This window comes from the organism of the source record quoted next, unplaced genomic scaffold (assembly GCF_019419815.1).
Source record: "Pyrus x bretschneideri cultivar Hongxiangsu unplaced genomic scaffold, Pyrus_bretschneideri_v1 Contig18, whole genome shotgun sequence".
Classification (NCBI taxonomy): Eukaryota; Viridiplantae; Streptophyta; class Magnoliopsida; order Rosales; family Rosaceae; genus Pyrus; species Pyrus x bretschneideri.
Window position 1 is genome coordinate 2,735,946 of NW_025999479.1, and position 21,806 is coordinate 2,757,751.

At 34.8% G+C, this 21,806-nt stretch overlaps 1 protein-coding gene across 1 annotated transcript; it reads right to left on the reverse strand.

Annotated features, from left to right (window-relative positions):
* Positions 1-381: 381 nt before the first annotated feature.
* On the reverse strand, positions 382-15,840 carry LOC125476206 (protein diaphanous homolog 1-like). Its single transcript, XM_048582046.1, has 7 exons — positions 15,609-15,840; positions 14,344-14,479; positions 14,171-14,221; positions 13,498-13,681; positions 13,038-13,178; positions 12,801-12,915; positions 382-446 (listed from the first exon to the last, which is right to left on the reverse strand). The coding sequence occupies exons 1-7, from the start codon at positions 15,838-15,840 to the stop codon at positions 382-384; spliced, it is 924 nt and encodes a 307-aa protein (XP_048438003.1).
* Between the last annotated feature and the right edge of the window lie 5,966 nt (positions 15,841-21,806).

Sequence of the window (21,806 nt, forward strand, 5' to 3'; positions counted from 1 at the left end):
ATAAACTAATTGCTTTCCAGTGCAAGAGGGTAAACCAATTCCCCGACACCCAAAAAGGTCTGCTTTCTAGTGCGAGAGGATAAACTAATTGCTCTCCAGTGCGAGAGGGTAAACTAATTCCCCAACACCTATATGGGTTTACTCTCCAGTGCATGAGGATAAACTAATTGCTCTCCAATGTGAGAGGGTAAACTAATTGCTCTCCAGCGCGAGAGGATAAACTAATTACTCTCTAGTGCGAGAGGGTAAACTAATTCCCTAACACCTATCTGGGTAAGCTCTTCAGTGCGAGAATGCCACATAGCTTAAAAGATCGAATGCTTGAAGATCAACTAGGCAGCAAATGGTTAAGGGGCAGCAGCTACTTTTGCACTTAACAGTTCACTCATCTGAAACTTCATCTTCAGCAGCTCCGATCTTGGCAGCTTTATCCTTGACTGCTCTATCTACGATAGTTGAGAAATCAAACTCAAGCAGTTTTCTCATTTTTGGCAAAGTAGCCCAAACCATTGCCCATACCATGCCACTTCCTCGGCCCATGCCGAGCCAATCCTTGGCTTCAATCAAGCCGAGCAGCACAAGTAATGGTCTCTGCCACACCACATCCTTAGCCCATGACAAGCCAACTCCTGGCCCCTGCTAGCCGACGTGCCGTACAACCCCGACGGCTGCCCCGTGGTAGCACCTCCCAAGAAGAAGATAAGGAGAATTAAGTTTTCCTTACATCGGTGCGGCACGAAGAAGACGAAGAAAGCAACAAAAGACGGTCCTTTGCACGGGCAAGATGTAGAAGATTGTTAGATGAAGGGGAACAAATATCCTCTAAGCTCTTTCTCTCTTGTAGGGTAGAATAAATCACTCTTCAAAGTTGATTTAATAACCCACTTAAGGTGGACTTAAATAGGCTTTCAGAGAAATTTATTTCCCTTTCCTAAAGGGATCTAATTTCATATTAAAGAGGAAATCTACATCAAAACAAGAAGCAATCCTAAGTTTCCTAGAGCAAGAAGATCTCTCCACCTGCTGCCCTTTCCTACGAGCAGCCCCGCAAGTGTGGGGGCATTTGAGTAGCCAAAAATAATCACAAGGCGACACGTAGATTTTTGGTGAAAAGGACAAAGTTACCCCTGAGACATATCGGTTGTCTTACACACGAGCAGTGGACAATCATTCTTTAATCAAGCCAAGAGTGTCCAAAATAGGTAACAAATTCCAAATTATCTCATTCATCCTCATCTTAGGTAATTACTTCATAACCTACAAATTATTCCATATGAATGGAGATTAATTGGATAATTAAGGGATTAATTCCTAATTAATCCATTAATCACCAATTAAATCACCCATTTTCACACAAAAAAACCTATAAGGGCCGGCCACCTGCATTCCCTATATATATGACCTTATTTTCTCTAAAAAGCTAAGTGCACACTCTTGTAAAACTCCAAAAACTCTCCAAACACTTTTTCTCTCTAAATTCTAACTTTGGCATCGGAAATTCTTCGGCCAAAGCCCCCCCCAATTCATCGAAAATTTGCATCCACAAAAGTGACTCCTAAAATGTTGAGTTCTCAAAAGACCTCATTCTAAAATTAAACTCCAAAACCCCAAGACAGCTTGAATATTGTCTCTAAAACCTCTCGAAAGCAACCTACACTATAGAAAGAAATTAAATAAATAAAAGGAAAAATATAAAATGTACACAAAAGATTAGAATACAACACAAAACAACCAAACCAGATAAGATTATTTAACTAAGGGTAATGCTAGGGAGACCAAATTTTTAAACCAAATTTGTTAAACTAAATGATGTGGTTTTTGATTGGATTACCACTTAAGTGTTGATTAATGTGCTTATTTTCTATTGGTGATACATCATTTGGTTTAAGAAATTTGGTCTCCCTAGCATTTGTTTTTTCCTTTTTTATTTTTTAAGTTTCTAAGTATACAAAAATAAAATATGTTTTTTCATTATTTAAAAGTTTTAATCCAAATGGTAGTATTTAATTATACTTGTGGGACTGAGTTATGTGTCATGAGCATATAACATAATTTTGGACAAAATTATAATGGAAGGACCACATTGATTAGGAACTACATTGATCGATCTTCAAATTCAGGGACCATCTTGATGACGTAGTCAATTTTAAGGATCATTTGTGATAAAACCCAAATTAAAACACTTGTCAAATAAAAGTCTCCCACAAACTCATCCTATATAGCTAAGAAAACACCTCATTGACACGCTTCTGTTTACTAGTATACAAATATGCATCTTCTCTCTCAAAGCCTTGGCAACTCTAACCCCTCCCTTTCTTCCCGAACCCATGACAACTCACATTCTTCTCCCTACTCCCCAAATCCATGACAGCCGCCACCTACTTATCACAAAGCCATTACAGGTAGACACATCCTGACCGGAGTTAAAGCATGTTGGCTGACACCCAAAGGTGACGTAGCCAAAAATGTAGGTGGCACTCTACAAGGTGGCATGACTCTGACATAAGAGACTAAAAATTATTATGGCTTATATCACATATGTAACTGATGTAGGATTGCCAAAACCTATGCTCTGATACCAAACTGACGTGCCCCGACCAGCGTCGAGGCATGTTGACCGACACCCGAAGGTGACGTAGCAAAAAATGTAGGTGGCACTATGGCTAAGAAATCTTTCACAAAGCGTCGATAATAGCCGGCAAGACCAAGAAAACTTGATTCAGTTAGGCCTGACAATTCCTGACACAACCCGATAACCCGACACGACACGACACGAAATTAACAGGTGTTCGGGTCGACACGATAATGAATCGGGTCGTTATCGGGTAACCCGATAAGCACCTGTTAAGATAACGGGTTGATTCGGGTATACACGTGGGTAATACGATACACAATAAGCAGAATATTATTTTTATAATTTTATAACCCTAAAAAAATACTGTAATAATTATATATATTAATTTAACAATTGTATACCCCTAAAAACTATAATAAATATATATATATATATATATATATTAAATTAACTATAATAATTATACCCCCAAAATATTAACTATCTATAATAATATTATATATATATATATATTAAATTTTGAATTAAATTTTATAAAAACTATAATAATTATTAATTAATATGCATCCATTGATTTGATTCCATAATTGATAATTCCATTCCATTCCCTGCAGTGCGGCCCTTTTTGAAGAAAGATGGAGGGAAAATGAAAATGATAAGAAAAGTTGAAAAGTAAACAAAAAAGAGAGGGAATTAGCGAAAGATGGGTAGGCACCATAGGTTGTCGGAGGGAAAAGTGAAAATTATAAGAAAAGTTGAAAATGAAACAAAAAAGAGAGGGAAAAATGAAAATTAATAAAAGTGGTGAGAATTTTTTTTTTTTTTTTTTTTTTTTTTAAGTTATTAACTTTTTATTACACATATAACATATCTCACTATTTTTATAATGACTCACGTGATGTACTACTCTGTGTACCAATCAATTATACGTACAAAATAAATAGATTTAAATCTACTTAATAAATATATATAGATATATACACACACCATTGAACTTGATGGGATACGAATTCTCCGAAACTAATTTCAACGATCCCAACCGTCAAACTTGTTTGTATATGCTTTGAGATCACATCAGCAAAAAATCACAAAAAACAAACGTTTAGAGATCAAGTAACGGGACAAAGCTTTTCGACGGTTATAAACGAAAAATCACGATTTAACGGTTATTTTAACTCCGATTTTGATGATTTTTTACAGCTACACTCCTTGACCCTATATGAATACAATGAATGAATTCGATCTTCAATTTAAAATATTTACACAAGTGAATACCACAAAATCTTATGTCATACTTAATGAAAGTATAAATAAACTCTAAGGGTTAGTCAATCTATCGTTTTGATGGGATACGAATTATCTGAAACTAATTTCAACGATCCCAACCATCAAACTTGTTTGTATATGCTTCGAGATCACATCAGCAAAAAATCGCAAAAAACAAACATTCAGAGATCAAGTAACGGGACAAAGCTTTTCGACGGTTATAAATGAAAAATCACGATTTAACGGTTATTTTAACTCCGATTTTGATGATTTTTTACAAATACACTCCTTGACCCTATATGAATACAATGAATGAATTCGATCTTCAATTTAAAATATTTACACAAGTGGATACCACAAAATCTTATATTATACTTAATGAATATAAATAAACTCTAAGTGTTAGTCAATCTATCGTTTTGATGGGATACAAATTATCTAAAACTAATTTCAACGATCCCAACCGTCAAACTTGTTTGTATATGCTTCGAGATCACATCAGCAAAAAATCACAAAAAATAAGCATTCAGAGATCAAGTAACGGGACAAAGCTTTTCGACGGTTATAAATGAAAAATCACGATTTAATGGTTATTTTAACTCCAATTTTGATGATTTTTTACAACTACACTCATTGACCCTATATGAATACAATGAATGAATTCGATCTTCAATTTAAAATATTTACACAAGTGGATACCACAAAATCTTATATTATACTTAATGAAAGTATAAATAAACTCTAAGTGTTAGTCAATCTATCGTTTTGATGGGATACAAATTCTCCGAAACTAATTTCAACGATCCTAACCATTGACCTTGTTTGTATATGCCTCGAGATCACATCAGCAAAAAATCGCAAAAAACAAACATTAAGAGATCAAGTAACAGCACAAAACTTTTCGACGGTTATAAACGAAGAATCATGATTTAATGGTTATTTTAACTCCGATTTTGATGATTTTTTACAGCTACACTCCTTGACCATATATGAATATCATGAATGAACTCGATCTTCAATTTAAAATATTTACACTAGTGGATACCACAAAATCTTATGTTATACTTAATGAAAGTATAAATAAACTCTAAGTGTTAGTGAATCTATTGTTTTGATAGGATACGCATTCTATGAAACTAGTTTCAACGATCTAACCATCAAACATGTTTGTATATGCTTCGAGATCGCATACGTCAAAAATTTCAAAAAACAAACATCCAGAGATCAAGTAACGGGACAAAACTTTTCGACGGTTATCAACGAAAAATCACGATTTAACGGTTATTTTAACTTCGATTTTGATGATTTTTTACAACTACACTCCTTGACCCTATATGAATACAATAAATGAATTTGATCTTCAATTTAAAATATTTACACAAGTGGATACCACAAAATCTTATGTTATATTTAATGAAAGTATAAATAAACTCTAAGTGTTAGTGAATCTATTGTTTTGATAGGATACGCATTCTACGAAACTAGTTTCGACGATCCAACCATCAAACATGTTTGTATATACTTTGAGATCGCATACGCCAAAAATTTCAAAAAACAAACATTCAGAGATCAAGTAACGGGTCAAAAGTTTTCGACGGTTATCAACGAAAAATCACGATTTAATGGTTATTTTAACTCCAATTTTGATGATTTTTTACAGCTACACTCCTTGACCCTATATGAATATCATGAATGAACTCGATCTTCAATTTAAAATATTTACACTAGTGGATACCACAAAATCTTATGTTATACTTAATAAAAGTATGAATAAACTTTTAAGTGTTAGTGAATTTGTCATTTTGATGGGATACGCATTCTACGAAACTAATTTCAACGATCCAACCGTCAAACATGTTTGTATATACTTCGAGATCACATACACCAAAAATTGCAAAAAATAAACATTCAGAGATCAAGTAACGGGACAAAAGTTTTCGACGGTTATCATTGAAAAATCATGATTTAACGGTTATTTTAACTCTGATTTTGATGATTTTTTACATCCACACACCTTGACCCTATGTGAATACAATGAATGAACTCGATCTTCAATTTAAAATGTTTACACTAGTGGATACTACAAAATCTTATGTTATATTTAATGAAAGTATGAATAAACTCTTAAGTGTTAGTGAATCTATCATTTTGATGGGATACGCATTCTACGAAATTAATTTCAACGATCCAACCATCAAACTTGTTTGTATATGCTTCAAGATCGCATACGCCAAAAATTTCAAAAAACAAACATTCAGAGATCAAGTAATGGGACAAAACTTTTCGACGGTTATCAACGAAAAATCACGATTTAACTGTTATTTTAACTTTGATTTTGATGATTTTTTACAGCTACAGTCCTTGACCCTATATGAATACAATGAATGAATTCGATCTTCAATTTAAAATATTTACCCTAGTAGATACCACAAAATCTTATGTTATACTTAATAAAAGTATAAATAAACTCCAAATGTTAGTGAATCTATCGTTTTGATGGGATACGCATTCTATGAAAATAATTTCAATGATCCAACCGTCAAACTTGTTTGTATATGCTTTAAGATCGCATACGCCAAAAATCGCAAAAAACAAACATTCAGAGATGAATTTGATATTCAACTTAAAATATTTACACTAGTGGATACCACAAAATCTTATGTCATGATGATCGAAGAAAATTGAGGATTTTGTAAAATGAATAACATGCAAGCTTTGAGTTCCATTGGCAAGGTTTAAACTTTTGAGAAAGGCTTCACAACCTTTAAAACAAAAACTCTTTCATTTTGCATATCATTGCACATTTAATATTTTGTAATAGATTAGTAGTGTATGGATGTTTGTTTATTAGGCTTTTATTTTTAAGTGTAGATGTAGTACTTAAATGACAAATGTGTTTTAATGTTTTGAAGTAATATTTATGTGGCAATGTGTGGTATGTGCAAATTTAAGGAAAAAAAAACATTTTTCTTAACGGGTCATAGCAGGTCATAACGGGTCGGGCCTGTTAAGGACCCGTTAAGATAACGGGTGTGATACGACACGACCCGTTAAGATAACAGGTGTTACACGAAAACGATACGAACATGACAGACACGACCCGTTTGCCAGGCCTAGCTTCAGTGACAACCTACGGTTATTCCCAATTTTCCACTGTAGCAACTTTCTGGGGATCTATGATAAGACCTTGAGCTGATATTGAGGATGTCCCGTCCTTGTCAAGAATGAAGTAATGCTAGTTTTAATTGGATCAGGTGTCCTTCTTGGGACACGTGATATCAGTTCAAGGTATTCTCGTGGTTTAATTCTTTATTTATATATGGTGTTTTTTTTTTAAACCATTTTATAGTTTGTTTATTGCAAAGAGAGTCAAAAGCTATAGTCAAAGCATGCAATATTTTATAAATATAATGTATTCATACTCCTGAAAAGCCGGATGAGGATCTTCTTCGGATCCTCACATCTTATCCGTTCATCGTTTGATTCATGGCCGCATGATGTACGATGAACGGAAGGGATATGAGGATCTTCTCTGGATCCTCACATCTTATCCGTTCATTGTTTGATTCTTGACCGTACGATGTATGGTGAACAGAAGCGATATGAGGATCTAGATGGGATCCAAATCCTGAAAATCCACCACCACCATCTTCATAACTAAACGTATATGATTCTCAATCATTTTCCCATGGCTTATTCGTGTTGTGACAAAATAATGAGGTCGTTCAAATAGGTATGATTCATTTGTAACTTTTCTCCTAATAAAAAAACATTCCCACCTAGGCATGGGCACTTGGAACTAAAAATCGAAACTCGGGACCGAAGCATGGACCAAATTTAACCGCACTTAACGATTCAGTTTTTACGATATTGAAACGGTTTCGGTTTGAAACCAAATTGCAAGCTTAAAAAATGGTTTAGTTTTCAATTCTTAATATCTGGAACCGAACAGCATCACATAATATTAAAAAAAAAAAAACTTAATTTAATACTGAATTATGTGTCGTAATGAAATTGGTTATTTGGTTGAGCCCATACGTTTAGTATGGACTCAACGACATTGTAACATGTCCAGACCCAAATAGAGAATCAGAGATAGAAACCAAATCGAGTCTTCGAGACTTCGACTATCCGACTCTCGACAGTTGACATTTACACAGACACATCTCATCGCCCCAATCGTGACCAATCTTCGAACGAATCGCTCCTCGCCCTCAGCCTCATCCCCAGTTCGAAAATCCACCCATTTCCCATCCTCTCTGTCACTGCAAATCGCGACCAAAGTCGAGACTCCTCCACTTCTTTACAACTCGGACCTCCGACGTGCTAATATGTTAAGAATTCTGAACTTAGAACTTCTGTCAGTTAAGTTAGTTATATATTTGTGAACAATTGGTGGAGATTTGTCATTAATTTTAGGGTTCATTGAATCAAATGAACTAAAAGGGGATCTTTGTAATATTGATCTTAAACTCTGTTATACCGTGGGTAAGAGGTGGATGATGAATTGATGATCTTGATCTCAACCTCTATTATTCCAAGGGTGAGAGGTGGATGATGAATTGATGATCTTGATCTTAACCTCTGTTATTCCAAGGGTGAGAGGTGGAAGATGCATTGATGAACCGATTGCCATTAGCTCAAAATAAATGATGAATTTCCACAAACACATATTTAAGCTATTCATTGTGAATCTTGCATCGATTGCAAAAGGCTGCTCTTTGCAAAAGTTTCTATTGTTCTTCACTGGGTACTTTTGGATTGATGCTTAATGGTTTGAGTTTGTATCATTGTTATGTTCGTAACGTAGTAAACAATTAAACTTTGTAATTAATGAATCCCTATCATGAGAGTCTTGTATCAGATATAATTTAGTGACTTTATCTTTTCGTTAAGATTTGAAGAATCCAGAAAGCATAGTGGGGTTCCTGACTCTTCTACAGGTGATTCCCTTGGTGTTGTTCAGTTCGATTTCAAGCATCACCTCTCTTATTCCTAATCCACAATCACAACAAAAAGCTCCAAGGCAATCTCAAACTTCTAGTTCACAAGATTCAATGACTTCTCATCCATCGATTTCACTTTTACGAGGTCCAAGGTCTTCCTAAGTATCGCCTTCAAAAACTTGAATGCCTTCTGAAGCCCGTTCACCCTAAATCTTCGAAGAGTACGTGTTCCAAAAAAAAAGGAAAAGGGAAAGGGTTGAACGACTAAAGGTAGTGACTTGAAACACCACATTTATGTTGAATAGCATGAACAATTTATTTTTTTAGGTTGCACTAATGCCATAAGGTATTTTGACATAGAATTTTGTTTGAACTTTATTTTTAGTATTGTAAACTTAACTTTTTTCAATTGGGTTGTACTAATGCCATAAGGTATTTTGATGATGAACTTTGTGTCCTTTGGGTTGTATTAATGTCATAAAGCATGTAGTTTGCAAATTAGCAGGTTTTGAACTTTTTGAGTTTGTTTAAATGTTGAATACTTATTAGGCTCAAACTGAAATAAAAACCGTTTGAAACCGAACCGAGCCAAAACCAAATGATTTGGTTCCATTTTAGTTCACATTATAAGATTGAAATTTTAATTTTACGCCAAAACTGCATCAAACTAAACCATGTTCACACCCACCACACTATCTTCATATCTCCTTCAATATTCTATGATTCTATCTCCATTTTCTATTTTTTATTTTATTTTCCAATTTCCATCGCTTTGAAAATTACTAATATTTCCGATCTAGTACTTGATGCTTGCTGAAGCATCGAGTATTCTCCTTTTGACCTTTAAGCATGATCGTTCGTTCAAGTTTAGGTCATCAACAGAATAATGAGAATCTGGTTTTCTTGGCTGACCTATATTTTCAACGTGCTTGTTAAAGCATCGTCGTCATATCATGCATGATGCATCTTTTGAATTATATATCACTATAGTATCGATGCGGTTCCAGCATATTACACAAATTGCATTTGATCAAGAACTACATATCCCTTTGACTTAAAAAACAAAGAACTACAATATATCTCTACATATCAGAATAATTAAGCATATTTTATATATTTATTATATATGTATATATTCACTGAGAGGGGTCTTTCTAATTCCCATATTACACATTTTTCTTCTTTCACTAGAACAAAACAGTTCATCTAACACATCAATTCTATCACGGGCATATATAACTCATGGTAAAAACTATTCAATTACCACAATCAAGTTTAACTCGTGGTAGATAACATTAATCCACCACGGTCAAATTTTGACCTATTGTTAAAAGCGAATAATCTACAACGGAAATTTATATTCGTGATGGAATATCATAATTACCACCAGATATGCTCGTACGTAGTAGTTACTTCAAACTACCACATTGTCTTTTGTCAAAGGCCAGCTCAATTACTACGGCTGCAATAAGACTTTGTCCAAGATCCCTATTTCGATCCCATTTATTACGTTAGGAAATGAAGAACATTGACCCCTTTTACGCTCAAAATTAATCTGGCTCCTCAGATCTAGCATATCCTTTTTACCTTATGTCACTTGAACTTCGATATAAAATAAAATAAATCCAAATAGTACAATAGTAATGTTACATGCATGTGCACCATGCTCATGACATCTTTTGCACAGTAATATGAAGCAATATTGATAAGTAGTTCTCACGTTTTATGTGATAGATGTGATCGATAATGTGACAAGTTAATATTATAATATAGTACAAACTATGTTGAAAGGTGTTTCAAATCTCCCTTCTCTCTTTATAGAAATAAAAAAAATAAAAATTTATCGTTATTAAAAAGGACCTGCTATATCTTCTTCTTCTTTCCTTTATTTTTTTATTTTTTTTATTATTTATTATTTTTTTATTTTTCTCTGTTAATCAACCTCTTACGATCTATCTTACTATGACCATATATGATATGAATATTGATATATACCGAACTTTTTGCACGCGCGTAGTTCACAAAGCTAGCATTAGGGTTTCTCAACCACAAGTAAGCCCACGTGATCAATAAGTGTGCTTTCTTTTTCCAATCACTTCAGCATAAAAATACTCAATGAATATGTCTTTTAATTTATACATTGTTGACATCATGAGTTGGCAGCATTGGACTCAAGAACCATGCATGTGCAATATTAAGGATCTTCTTTCGGTTCTTGATAGTTGGTACTTGGTAGGGCATGTATGGCCAACTTGATTGAAAATTTAGTCGATCAAATTTGGAGCTTTGAAGGAGATTTGTCTAGGCTGACAAGAATATATTAAAAAAACCATATTTATTCTGAAGAACCGTAGACTTGTTTTGAAATATTTTGGTTGGTTGTGGATTCTCTCCTGCAGTTGTAGAATTATTCTGATATCCAAAAAACGTCATAAACCAAAACTAAAAAAGGAATTGATGCTACTACTTTGTAAGAGCTTGACGTTTCCATTCTTTTTTAATTGAATCCCTTTATTCCAACTTCAGTTCTGTTCTGTCCTTAACAATCAACCAGTTGGTGCTATTGTACTTAGACTACGTAATGCATGTCCAACTAACAATCTTGAAACTGTGGAAGTTGTAGAAGGCTAACCAGTTAATTGTGTAAAAATGTCTAATGGGTAAAATCATCGATTATGTTGGACAGTGTCTTGCTATCCTTTGTTGGCCCTTCATTGGACGTTATAACATGTCTCACTCAAATGCCGAACTTCAAAAGTGTGGCCTGTAGCATCTCTCCTCCATGTGGGAGGCTGCGCATGTCGAAACAATAACTAGGTGTATCATTTGTTGAATAATTTACATTGTTTGTTAAAGGCTTGGAACGTTTGTTAAAGGATTGGAACTGTTGTAGGCCTATTTGACTAAACTGTATAAAGGATAGAGAGGGAGAGGGGCCGGCAGCAACAGAGAGATATGTAATTCTGAGGTGTGTATTGTATCACCCCCTTATGCCTTTATTTATAGTATTAGGATAGGTAGAATCCTTACCCTAATAGGATTACATCTCTAATAAGAATTAAAGTACCCTCACGTATGTTCGTATTTCCACAGAATGTTCATCGTAACTCCGAATTCGATTCCGCTTGTCCATCATACCGTCGAGTGCTTCAAAAATACAATAAAACAATAACTCGTACATGTCACGAAATGACAGTCAATGAAAAGTCAGCAATCCCATCTCTAGGGACATTTTCATCAATTCACTCATTTAAAATTAATTAAATCATAAAATTAGGAATTGGTTGTCACAATACAATAAAAAATTGGTATCTAACTTGGACTTATACTAGAAAAGACTGTATAGAATACATACCAAAAAGAGTGTAGCAGGGTAAACATTATCACATAACCAGTCCCAATGACTCTTTGGTCTCCCACTCCATATCAGATCATTTAGAAGCTTAGCTCGTCCTCTCGCAGGTGTTCCACATGACAAGTGGTGCCGATGCAACCGGTGCCTAAATTGAGAGTACAACTTCGCCATTTTCTTTACACCATATTCAAGCATCTTTGGATGAGATAGGTCCACAACAAATAATACCTATTATCAACATAAATATATGCAAGTGAGTGCTTGAAACTACAATTACTAAATTGAATTAAATTAAAACTCACCCGCAACTTCTTCCACAATTCTTTCTTATATAAAGCTGGGACCTTCATCCATCTCTCATAGCACACTGGTGAATAAGTTCGAACAATATTCCCTCCCTCGGACGTGAAAAGACTTGATGCTACCGGATCACTTGGAACTTGATGTTGAAACCAAAGATGACTGGCATCTTCTGCCCGTTATTAGCCTTCAAAATATCTTGGATGCCTTTCCCACATGACTTTCCACATATCATCTTTTTTGCATTAAGGTCAAAATCTATCTCTAGAAAAATATATGTATCTCTAATTAATGTAATGAGTTGTTTAAAGCTACGTTAATAAGAAAAAAGTAAATAATTGTAACTAGCCTTTCTTACCTAGGTTAGTGTTTGCTAGGGGAGGTGAAGGTGGTGATGGAGGAGGTGGCGGCAGTCCAAGTGCATCATTTGGAGGAGGTAAGAGATCCCTCACCCGCTTCACCCTCTTTCCCCCCTATGTAGAAGTTGTCATCTAAATATGAAATAGAAAAGTAAATAACACAATCAAAATGTTAATATATACAAACTATTATAAGCATAATAACTATATGTAAAATTATAAGCAAATAGATTTACTATTATAGGATATGAAGAAGGTGGTGGCGGCGGCGGTGGTGGTGGAGGAGGTGGTGGTGGTACAAGTGCATCATTTGGAGGAGGAGGTAAGGGATCCCTCACCCGCTTCATCTTTTTTTCACGCTGTATAGAAGTTGCCATCTAAATATGAAATAGAAAAGTAAATGTCACAACCAAAATGTTAATATATACAAATCATTATAAGCATAACAACTATTTGTAAAACTATAAGCAAATAGATTTACCATTGTAGGATAGGAATATTAACTTATAATGCACAGATCTCACCATAGTCATTAATTATAATCATCATTAGTATCATACGTTGCAATATTCTCCTCCTCATCGTCCTCCTCATCATTATCCTCCTCCTCATCTTCCTCATATTTTCTTCCTTCTCTTTCTCGTCCATTTCTTCCTTCTCCTCCCCATCCCTTTGTAGCCCTAGCATTCTTTGAACCTCCTTGTCTTTAATATCAAAAGATTTTGGATCAACATCATCTCTACATAATGATATATCAACTTCATCGTCATTATGAACCAGTCTTATAGAACTTTCAGTTTCATCAACATACTGATCATCATCTTCGTCAGTGTCATTGTCATCTTTCTCATGAACATCCCAAATGTGTTTGTGTTGAATCCTTTACATGACTTTCATAGATGACCAAACTTTAACTCATCAATGTAAAATACTTGATGTGCTTGTTTAGCTAATACATACGGATCACCATCGTACCAACAATTATTTACATTCAATGATGTAAGATAATAATCCCGTATGACTTTTTTTACCTCTTGTATCTATATTGCACCAATGACATTTAAAAAGAATCACCTTGGAACCTCTAGTAAATTGTACTTTAATGATATTGACTAAGATGTCATAAAAGTTACATGTTTCACCATAGTGCGACCTTGATGTCATTACCCCATTGTTTTCTGTTGTACGGTTTTGATCAACATGTCTGACCAAATATCAAATGTCGTTCACAATACAACCTGTGTATTGGACAATACATTGATATGGATCTTGGACTAATGAAAAAGTCTCTTCACTAACCAGCCTAGGCTCTTGATAAAAAAATGACGTGACCCGTTGCCTAAACCATTCCGGAAACAACTGTCTATACCTCTTTTGTACACCAGCACGCCTATCTCTTTCCAAAATCTCGATATGCTCACTGCATAATAAATAAAATATAAGTGAAAGTTGTGGAATTATAAATATTTAAATAAATGTTCAACTATTACTGTCACATACATTATGAAGTCTTCTATTTTGTCACAATTGTCCAAGATATACCAATAAGCCACTTCTATATCTACCCTTGAAAGTTCAACCAATACATGAGCACTAAATGGACGTGCTTTTTGAGCTAACACTAAAAAAAGTGCATTAGGATCACTACCATCATCGTTTCTTTCTGATCGGGTGAATTCTGTCTCAATGTCATATAAATACATTGAGCAAAAAAGTTGAAGACTCATATGTCGTGTGTTTCCACAATAGAGCCTTCAAGACGAGCTCTGTTACGAACAAATTTTGTTGTATGAACCCAACAATCTAGATAAATGAACAATTGTTAGTACGTAGAAAGAAAAATTTATGCAACTAACGGAAACATCATGTAATTTACCTTTCTACATGATACATCCATCGATATCCAACTGGTCCTGTTAATTTTGCTTTGCATGGTAAGTGCACTGCTAAGTGAACCATGGGAACGAAGAACGCATGCGGGAAAATTTTATCTAGTTTGCACAATATGAGGACAATGTCTTCTTCCAACTTATCAAGATTAGTAACAGTCAGAGGCTTTGCATATATTTGTTGGAAGAAATTAGAAAATTCAACAATTGGACCATATATATGTTTTTTCTAATGTTTTTGAATTCCCACTGGAAGCACATGTTGCATCAACAGATGACAATAGTGGCTCTTCAAACCAAATATATTTCCTTCATCCACATTCACTTTGTGTGACATATTTGCCGCATAACCATCTAGAAATTTGAGTGATTTCAACCAATGTAAGAAATCTTTACACTCATGTATTGAGTCAAAGGCTTATCCAATATATTTCATGCATTTACTTTCAAATGCAAACTTTCCCTAATATTGATGTCTTGTAAATCCATTTGTGCCGTAAGGGTATCTTTCGACTTCCCCGAATTCAGCAATGTCTTTATCAAACAATCAAATATATTCTTCTCAATATGCATAATGTGTAGATTTTGCCTAATCTTCATTTGGACCAGTATTTCAACTCGAAAAAAATGTTATTCCTTGTCCAATTTAATTCTTCGGCATTCCACTTCCTCTTCTTATCTTTATTAGTAAGATGTTTACCAAGTGTACGAGGTACAAGGTAATCAAATTGATCAAGTATGTCATCACCTAAGAATTCTCTTGGACGATGTCTCATCTCTTAGCCCCATTAAAGAGTTGAGTAATTTTATGCCATGAGTGATTTATAGGTAAGTAGTAACAGTGCCCAATATAACAATACTTGTCTCTTAACTTGGTGTAAGATCCATCCTTATTGCACATTGGACATGCCAACTTACCATGAGTGCTCCGACCTGATAAATTTCCATAAGCAAGGAAGTCGTTAATGGTCCACATAACAGCTACACACAAATTAAATGTACTCCCATTCATCTTATGATGGGTTTGAACATCATTTTCCCACAATTCCTTAAGCTCATCAACCAATGGACGCAAATACACATAAATCTCATTTTTGGTCCAGGAATTAACAAGGTCAGAAAAGAAAAGGGTTTTTCCATGCATTTCCATGAGGGTAAATTATATGGAAATACAACAACTGGCCACATACTATACGGCTTATATTCGAAAAAGGAGTAAACCTGTCACTTACAAGGAACCGGACATTTCATGGGTCTCTAGCAAAATTAGGTTACATTTGGTCAAATTCTTTCTAAACACTCGAGTCTGCTGGATGCCTCATTGTGTTCCCATCATTTCAAGAGCTTAACTTCTCTCAACAAAGGTTTGTTCATTCATATGTCGTTTATGTCATTATTTCCAGTTCATTATGTCTGGTGGTTTTGTCTACTCAAAACTTCTTGTTGCTTTCACGCGAGCTGGGCACACACTTTAAGACAACACACATGGGTCATCAAACAGCTTTTTCTCGAAAATGGTTTTTCAACCTTAGATCTTTCCAGATTGATTTTGCACATGAGACGTGGCTTTTCTGGTCCCCTTTCTATTTGAACATTAAACCCTTTTTAGAAGCTAAATCTAGGATTCATTTATTTTTAGGGTTTGAAATTGGAAAAGTTTTTGAGAGCTTTATTTTCATCTCCATCTCAGATCTCCTAGGGAGCTTCAAGCAGATTTTATGGTTAAGGTTATTCACTAAATATTTCTAAACCTATCTTTGAAATTGCTTGCTTAAATTCATTTTATATGCTCATTTGTTTGGCTAGAAATTTTACGTTTTCAGGAAATAGTTGATTTTAGCTTTGAGCTACCTCATGTGTTCTTCATTGAAACCTTGGCCATAAAACCCTGTTCATGCATCAAACACCCAATCACTACATATTAGGGTAGCATTGTCTTCATGATTTTTTTTTTTTTTTTTTTGTTTTTTTTTTTGTAATTTGGTGGTCAAGCTTTTCAAGTTTCAAATCTTTAATCTGACCTATTTTTGGATTCGCATGAGTGTCATCTTTCGAGTGTTTGACTGGTAAAACTGACTAGACAATCGAATCTAGATTTGCATCATCTTCATCATAATATCATTTGCATAAGTTGATTGGATTTTGGTGCCACAAGGTGAAGAGCTCAAGAAAAGCTACGACTTCGTGAAGACTGAGAGAGTACATCTCGCGAAAGGTAAGGTTGCATAAAGGTACAAGCTGCTCCGTAGATAGGGATCTAGAAATTGAGCTTGTGTGGTTACTTTGTAAGAATCTTGATTTCACTAGTAGATTGGCCTCAGTGGAGAGTCCTTGGTTTTTTAACCTAGAGGTCGGTTTTTCCAGCCAAAAACTTCTTGCGTTCTTTGTTTCTCAAGCTTGTCCACATATCTTATTTACTTGCATATGTTTCATGCATCCTATGAATTGTTATTTGATATGTGTTAGATACGAAGTTTGAACTGTATTATTATGAGCAATGAACTGATTTGTTGTTAACTAAGATAACTCGTAGTGAACTAAGTTTGATTTGTAGATTTGCGTTTGATTTACTAACGAATCTGTACTTAGTTGACTGGTGACCTTGACTAGTCAATCCAGCATACTAAAATTCATAATAGCTTTGTTATTGCTGTTTGCATAATGAACTGATATGTAAATGTGTTCAAGCTTAGGAATTATTGTTGTGAAACTAATCTAAGCAGACTATGATTAGTTGAACGTATTGGTCAATTATGTTTTGTTCTTACAATTGGACTTTTATATCACTGACTAACTTGTAACTAGTTAACTAGTTTGACTAGTCTAACGTGCAAAGTTAATTTTTATTTGCAGGATATTCCGCCTAGTACCTACTTTCAATTGGTAGTAAAGCCTTGCTCTAGATATACATAGAGTGTTCTCTGGGAGTTACTGATATTTGGTGGAATCTAAAGGAATAGACTATGCTGCTTGGTGTGAAAAGTTTCAAATCTTTTTAAAGACGCAAGATTCAAATGCAATTGATTACCTCACCATTAAATGGAAGGCTCTCTCAAGTGAAGTCACATCGGCTATCACTAATAGGCGATCAAGAAATGTTCTTGTCACTGCCATCTCACTAACTCAATTTGGCTACATTGGATATTGTATGACGGCAAGGCATGCATGGGATAAACTTAGAATCATTCATGAAGGCTACAAGCAAAACTTGACATGGAAGAAGAAGACTCAAAAATGAGGAAGGATGTTGCCTTTCAAAGTGTCCAAGAAGCTATGGTCACCAAGGGATCATCTGATCAATCTTCTAAAGATAATCTAGCTTCATTTGTTAAACAATTCAGAAGAACAAAGAAATAGATGTCAAAAAGGCTGGAGAGTTCTCAAAAGATTTCATGTTTCAACCTCAAGGGAATTTCACTTTTGGTAGGAAGCAAGGCAGAATTATCAATTGTATGGACAAACCTTCTACTAGTGAACATGGATCTTGTTTCTCTTGAGGTGGTATTAGACATCAGGTTGCTAAATGTGCAAACAACAGGAAACCAAATCTAAAACGTGGCAAAGCAATGTTGGATACCTGATGTGAAAGTAAGAATGAAGAATCTGTTTGTTCTGACAGGTCATCAGATGATGAGGAGAAAGCCATTGCCTTTGTTACCTTAGTTGAAGAGGTGTCTCATAGTGATGATGAACTTGTGTAGAATGTTATTGAAGAAATATCGCATCGGATCTATCTGTCATGTGTGACTCTCTTTTTGATATGACTTTTGTTGTAAAATTGGACAATGCTGAGCTAACCAAGAAGGTTTTTGAGCTACAAAAAGAGGTTGAGTATCTCTTACTAGTCAGAACGGAACAAAGGGAGAAAGTTACTTTTCTTGATGCTTAGCTCCATGGATTGAACAAAAGGGCTCTTATCTTTGATGATGAAGAAGAAAGAAGTGATCTTACTAATTCTCTTAAAGCTCAAGTTCAGGAATTGATGATATCTCAACAAAAACTACTACAACAAGTTCATGTGTTGAGGGCCAACAATGAAATGTACCATGAAGTCAACTTGAAGCTATCGTTTGAATTGTTTGAGGCTATGTACAAAGTGGATTATTTGATTATTGGTGCTAAATGATCTGACAAAATGCTAAGTGTTGGAAGTCTATGTGGTGCCAAGAATAATCTTGGTTTTGTGAACAGTGGTTCATGTTTCATGGGCACAAGCACATAGATTATGGAGGAATATTTGCCTATGACTCCGATTGTTAGTACTTCTTCAAAGACAAGACCTATTCCCACATGTCATCATTGTGGTGAACTTGGTCATATTCGACCTAAGTGCTGAAAACGTTCCTCAGAAAGGAAGAATGACTTGAAGAATCAAGTTGATAGACTAACCATGAAAGTCAACAAAATGACTCAATTTGTTCATTCTTCTAGCTTTGGCAATATCAAGTCTCGTCCAAGTCATTTTTGAAGAGTTTCTAATAAATTTTTGGTCACTCAATGTGCTATTTACGTCCTAAAACCAAATGTTTGGTACCTTGATAGTGAGTGTTCCTGTCTTATGAATGGTGAAAAAGATGTCTTTCTATTTTTTACACTTGTTAATGGCGATGAGATTGAGTTTTGGTGAAGGTTACATGGCTCAGATTGCTAGAAATAGGGTAGTCAAGATTCCTCGTCTTCCTTTAGCTTGAAAATATCTATTATGTGGTTACTTTGACAACAAGCTTTCTTAGCATCGGCCAGCTTTGATATGATGTTACTGATAAAATGTGTTTCTCCAAGAAATGTTGCAACGTTATTGAAAAAGAAAATGGAATGAACTTGCTGGTTATTCCAAGATCAAAGGACAATTGTTACAGTCTTGTTTTTCCTAAAGTTAGTGAATGGTCAAATTGGAACAACGAACCTGATAATTTAATAGTCGTAAGGGGGCTGCCACATCTCTACTTCTCTAAATGTTATTTGTGAATCTTGCAACATAGGAATGCACTATATGATGTCTCAAATGGGAGTCTCCACTAAAAATTCCAATGCTCCTCATTTCATTGAAATGATCCTCAGTGCTGAAACGTTGATGATATTTCATGGTATGATGAAGACAATGTTGATTGCTGGATGCATTGAAAATCAAAGGTATGTTTCTCTTTCTTATATGAATGCAAATCTTGCTCTTGTCATGATTACTTGTGTCTTTTTGTTGTGGTTGTATTTGTTCAATAACCTTGGTGTAAATTAATTGGTCATTCATCTTCAATTTAACCATATGTGAGAAATTGACGTTTGGAAGAACCCTGTCCAACATTTAACAATCAATCATTTTGGAACACAATTTCACCTCATTAGAGGATCTATGGATTGTTCTAAGCTTAGTACCAATTGAAAGACAGCTAACTAACCATCTCACAAGTACTTTGGACAATCGAAGGCATAAAATTATGCAACAGTTTATTGGTCTCTATGCTATTAATTGAATTGGTTGAACAACTATGCTTCCACGTTGTTCTAGCATGTTTTTTCTCTATGATTGTGTCTGTCTTGTCTATCAACTCATCAAATAGCACTGTTTTGCTCTCTATATGCATTTCTTGATTATCATACATTGTTAGTAATTTGTGGATAAACCTTGTAGAAATTTTCACTATGATGTCAAAGGTTCTCCCTTGTTACTTCAAATAGCATTTGAAAAATCATTTTTCATGCCTGACAAAAGCTTGAGTTGATTTGAAGGTTAAGTTCACTTTGGTCTTGATTGAGTTGTAGTGACTTTGTTTACTCTATAATTTGGACCATGTGTCATTTCTCTTCTTCTTTTTGTCATTTCCCCAAATCAAAACAAAAATTCAAATCGGAAAGTGTTATATGAGAGGGTGTCTCCAAAAAGAAATCATATATCATCAAAAATAGGAAAATCCCATCAATTTGGCCTTCAATGCAATGTCATGAGGTTATGCTCCAAGATCCCCTCTACAGGTCATGAATTCAAATTTCTAAAAATTGAATGGTGTCTCATAAAAAATTCACCTTCGTTCAAATGACCTAGGCATATTCAAATTGATGCCTCACTCAAAGTTCCACATCAAAGTTCACTTCTCTTTCAAGGATTGTGTCTTGCTTTTTGCAAGTCTTGTCCTTTGTTCATATTATGTAGGAAGTGTTGTTTCTTAAGCTTAATTGATTATTAAAAGTTTGGTTAGCCTTTGATTAACCTTGGGCCTAGTGGCATGGAGCTATGATTTCAAGAAGGCTATCACAAGTCCCTCTTCCTATACATTGACACATCATTGTTGCATCATGAGCAAGTGTTAATCTTAGTATTATTGTCCATGAATGATCTTGAAGATTTTTCTTTTGAGAGTTGCATTCCATGTTTCTAATTCAAGTATCTTGTTTATTCTCTCTTGGAAACATAGATGTTGAAGCTAATTCTTCATTTATTCCCTTTGTGGTTTGTCTTTTTAGTTGTAGTTTATTGTTGCTAAGGTTATGACTGTCTTCTGTGATCTCTTTTGCTTATGTGTGGTGTCCTAATTGGTTGGATACTTTGACTTGAGCTCTTGCAGAAAAATGTTTTTAAATGTGCCTTTTAGATGTTTGATTTTTTGCTCCATACTTTCCAAAAAGGTCTCAAACTACTTTTCTTATTCCCTTCAGGGCTTGTGGTTTAGTTGTCATTTATTGGTGCAAAAATTACAACTGCTCTCTTGATCTCCATCTTTTCATGTGTTTGCACAAATGTGTTTGTGTACATTGTTTTATGCATTTGCACAAAACTAATTTTCATGGACATCTTCCTTTTCTGTTGAGTCACTATCCCTCATCAGGAAAGTGAGATCTTTTAAGAGTATCTCTGTTAGTGCATGTTTCAATCTATGGTCTTGATTTCTGGGGGAGTTTGTTTGTATGAAGAACATCATTTCTGGGGAACTTCATTTAAACCACATATGCATCATTTGTGGGAAGTTGGTTCACTTACCTATGCTTAATTTTTGCTACACTTTGCTTGGGCATACTCATATGATGTATTACTATTTGTTATCCATTGTGCTTTTGCTATCCATGCATTGTGTATTTGCTGCAAATTTGGATATTTCTAATCCGATTCTGTCACTTAGTCTG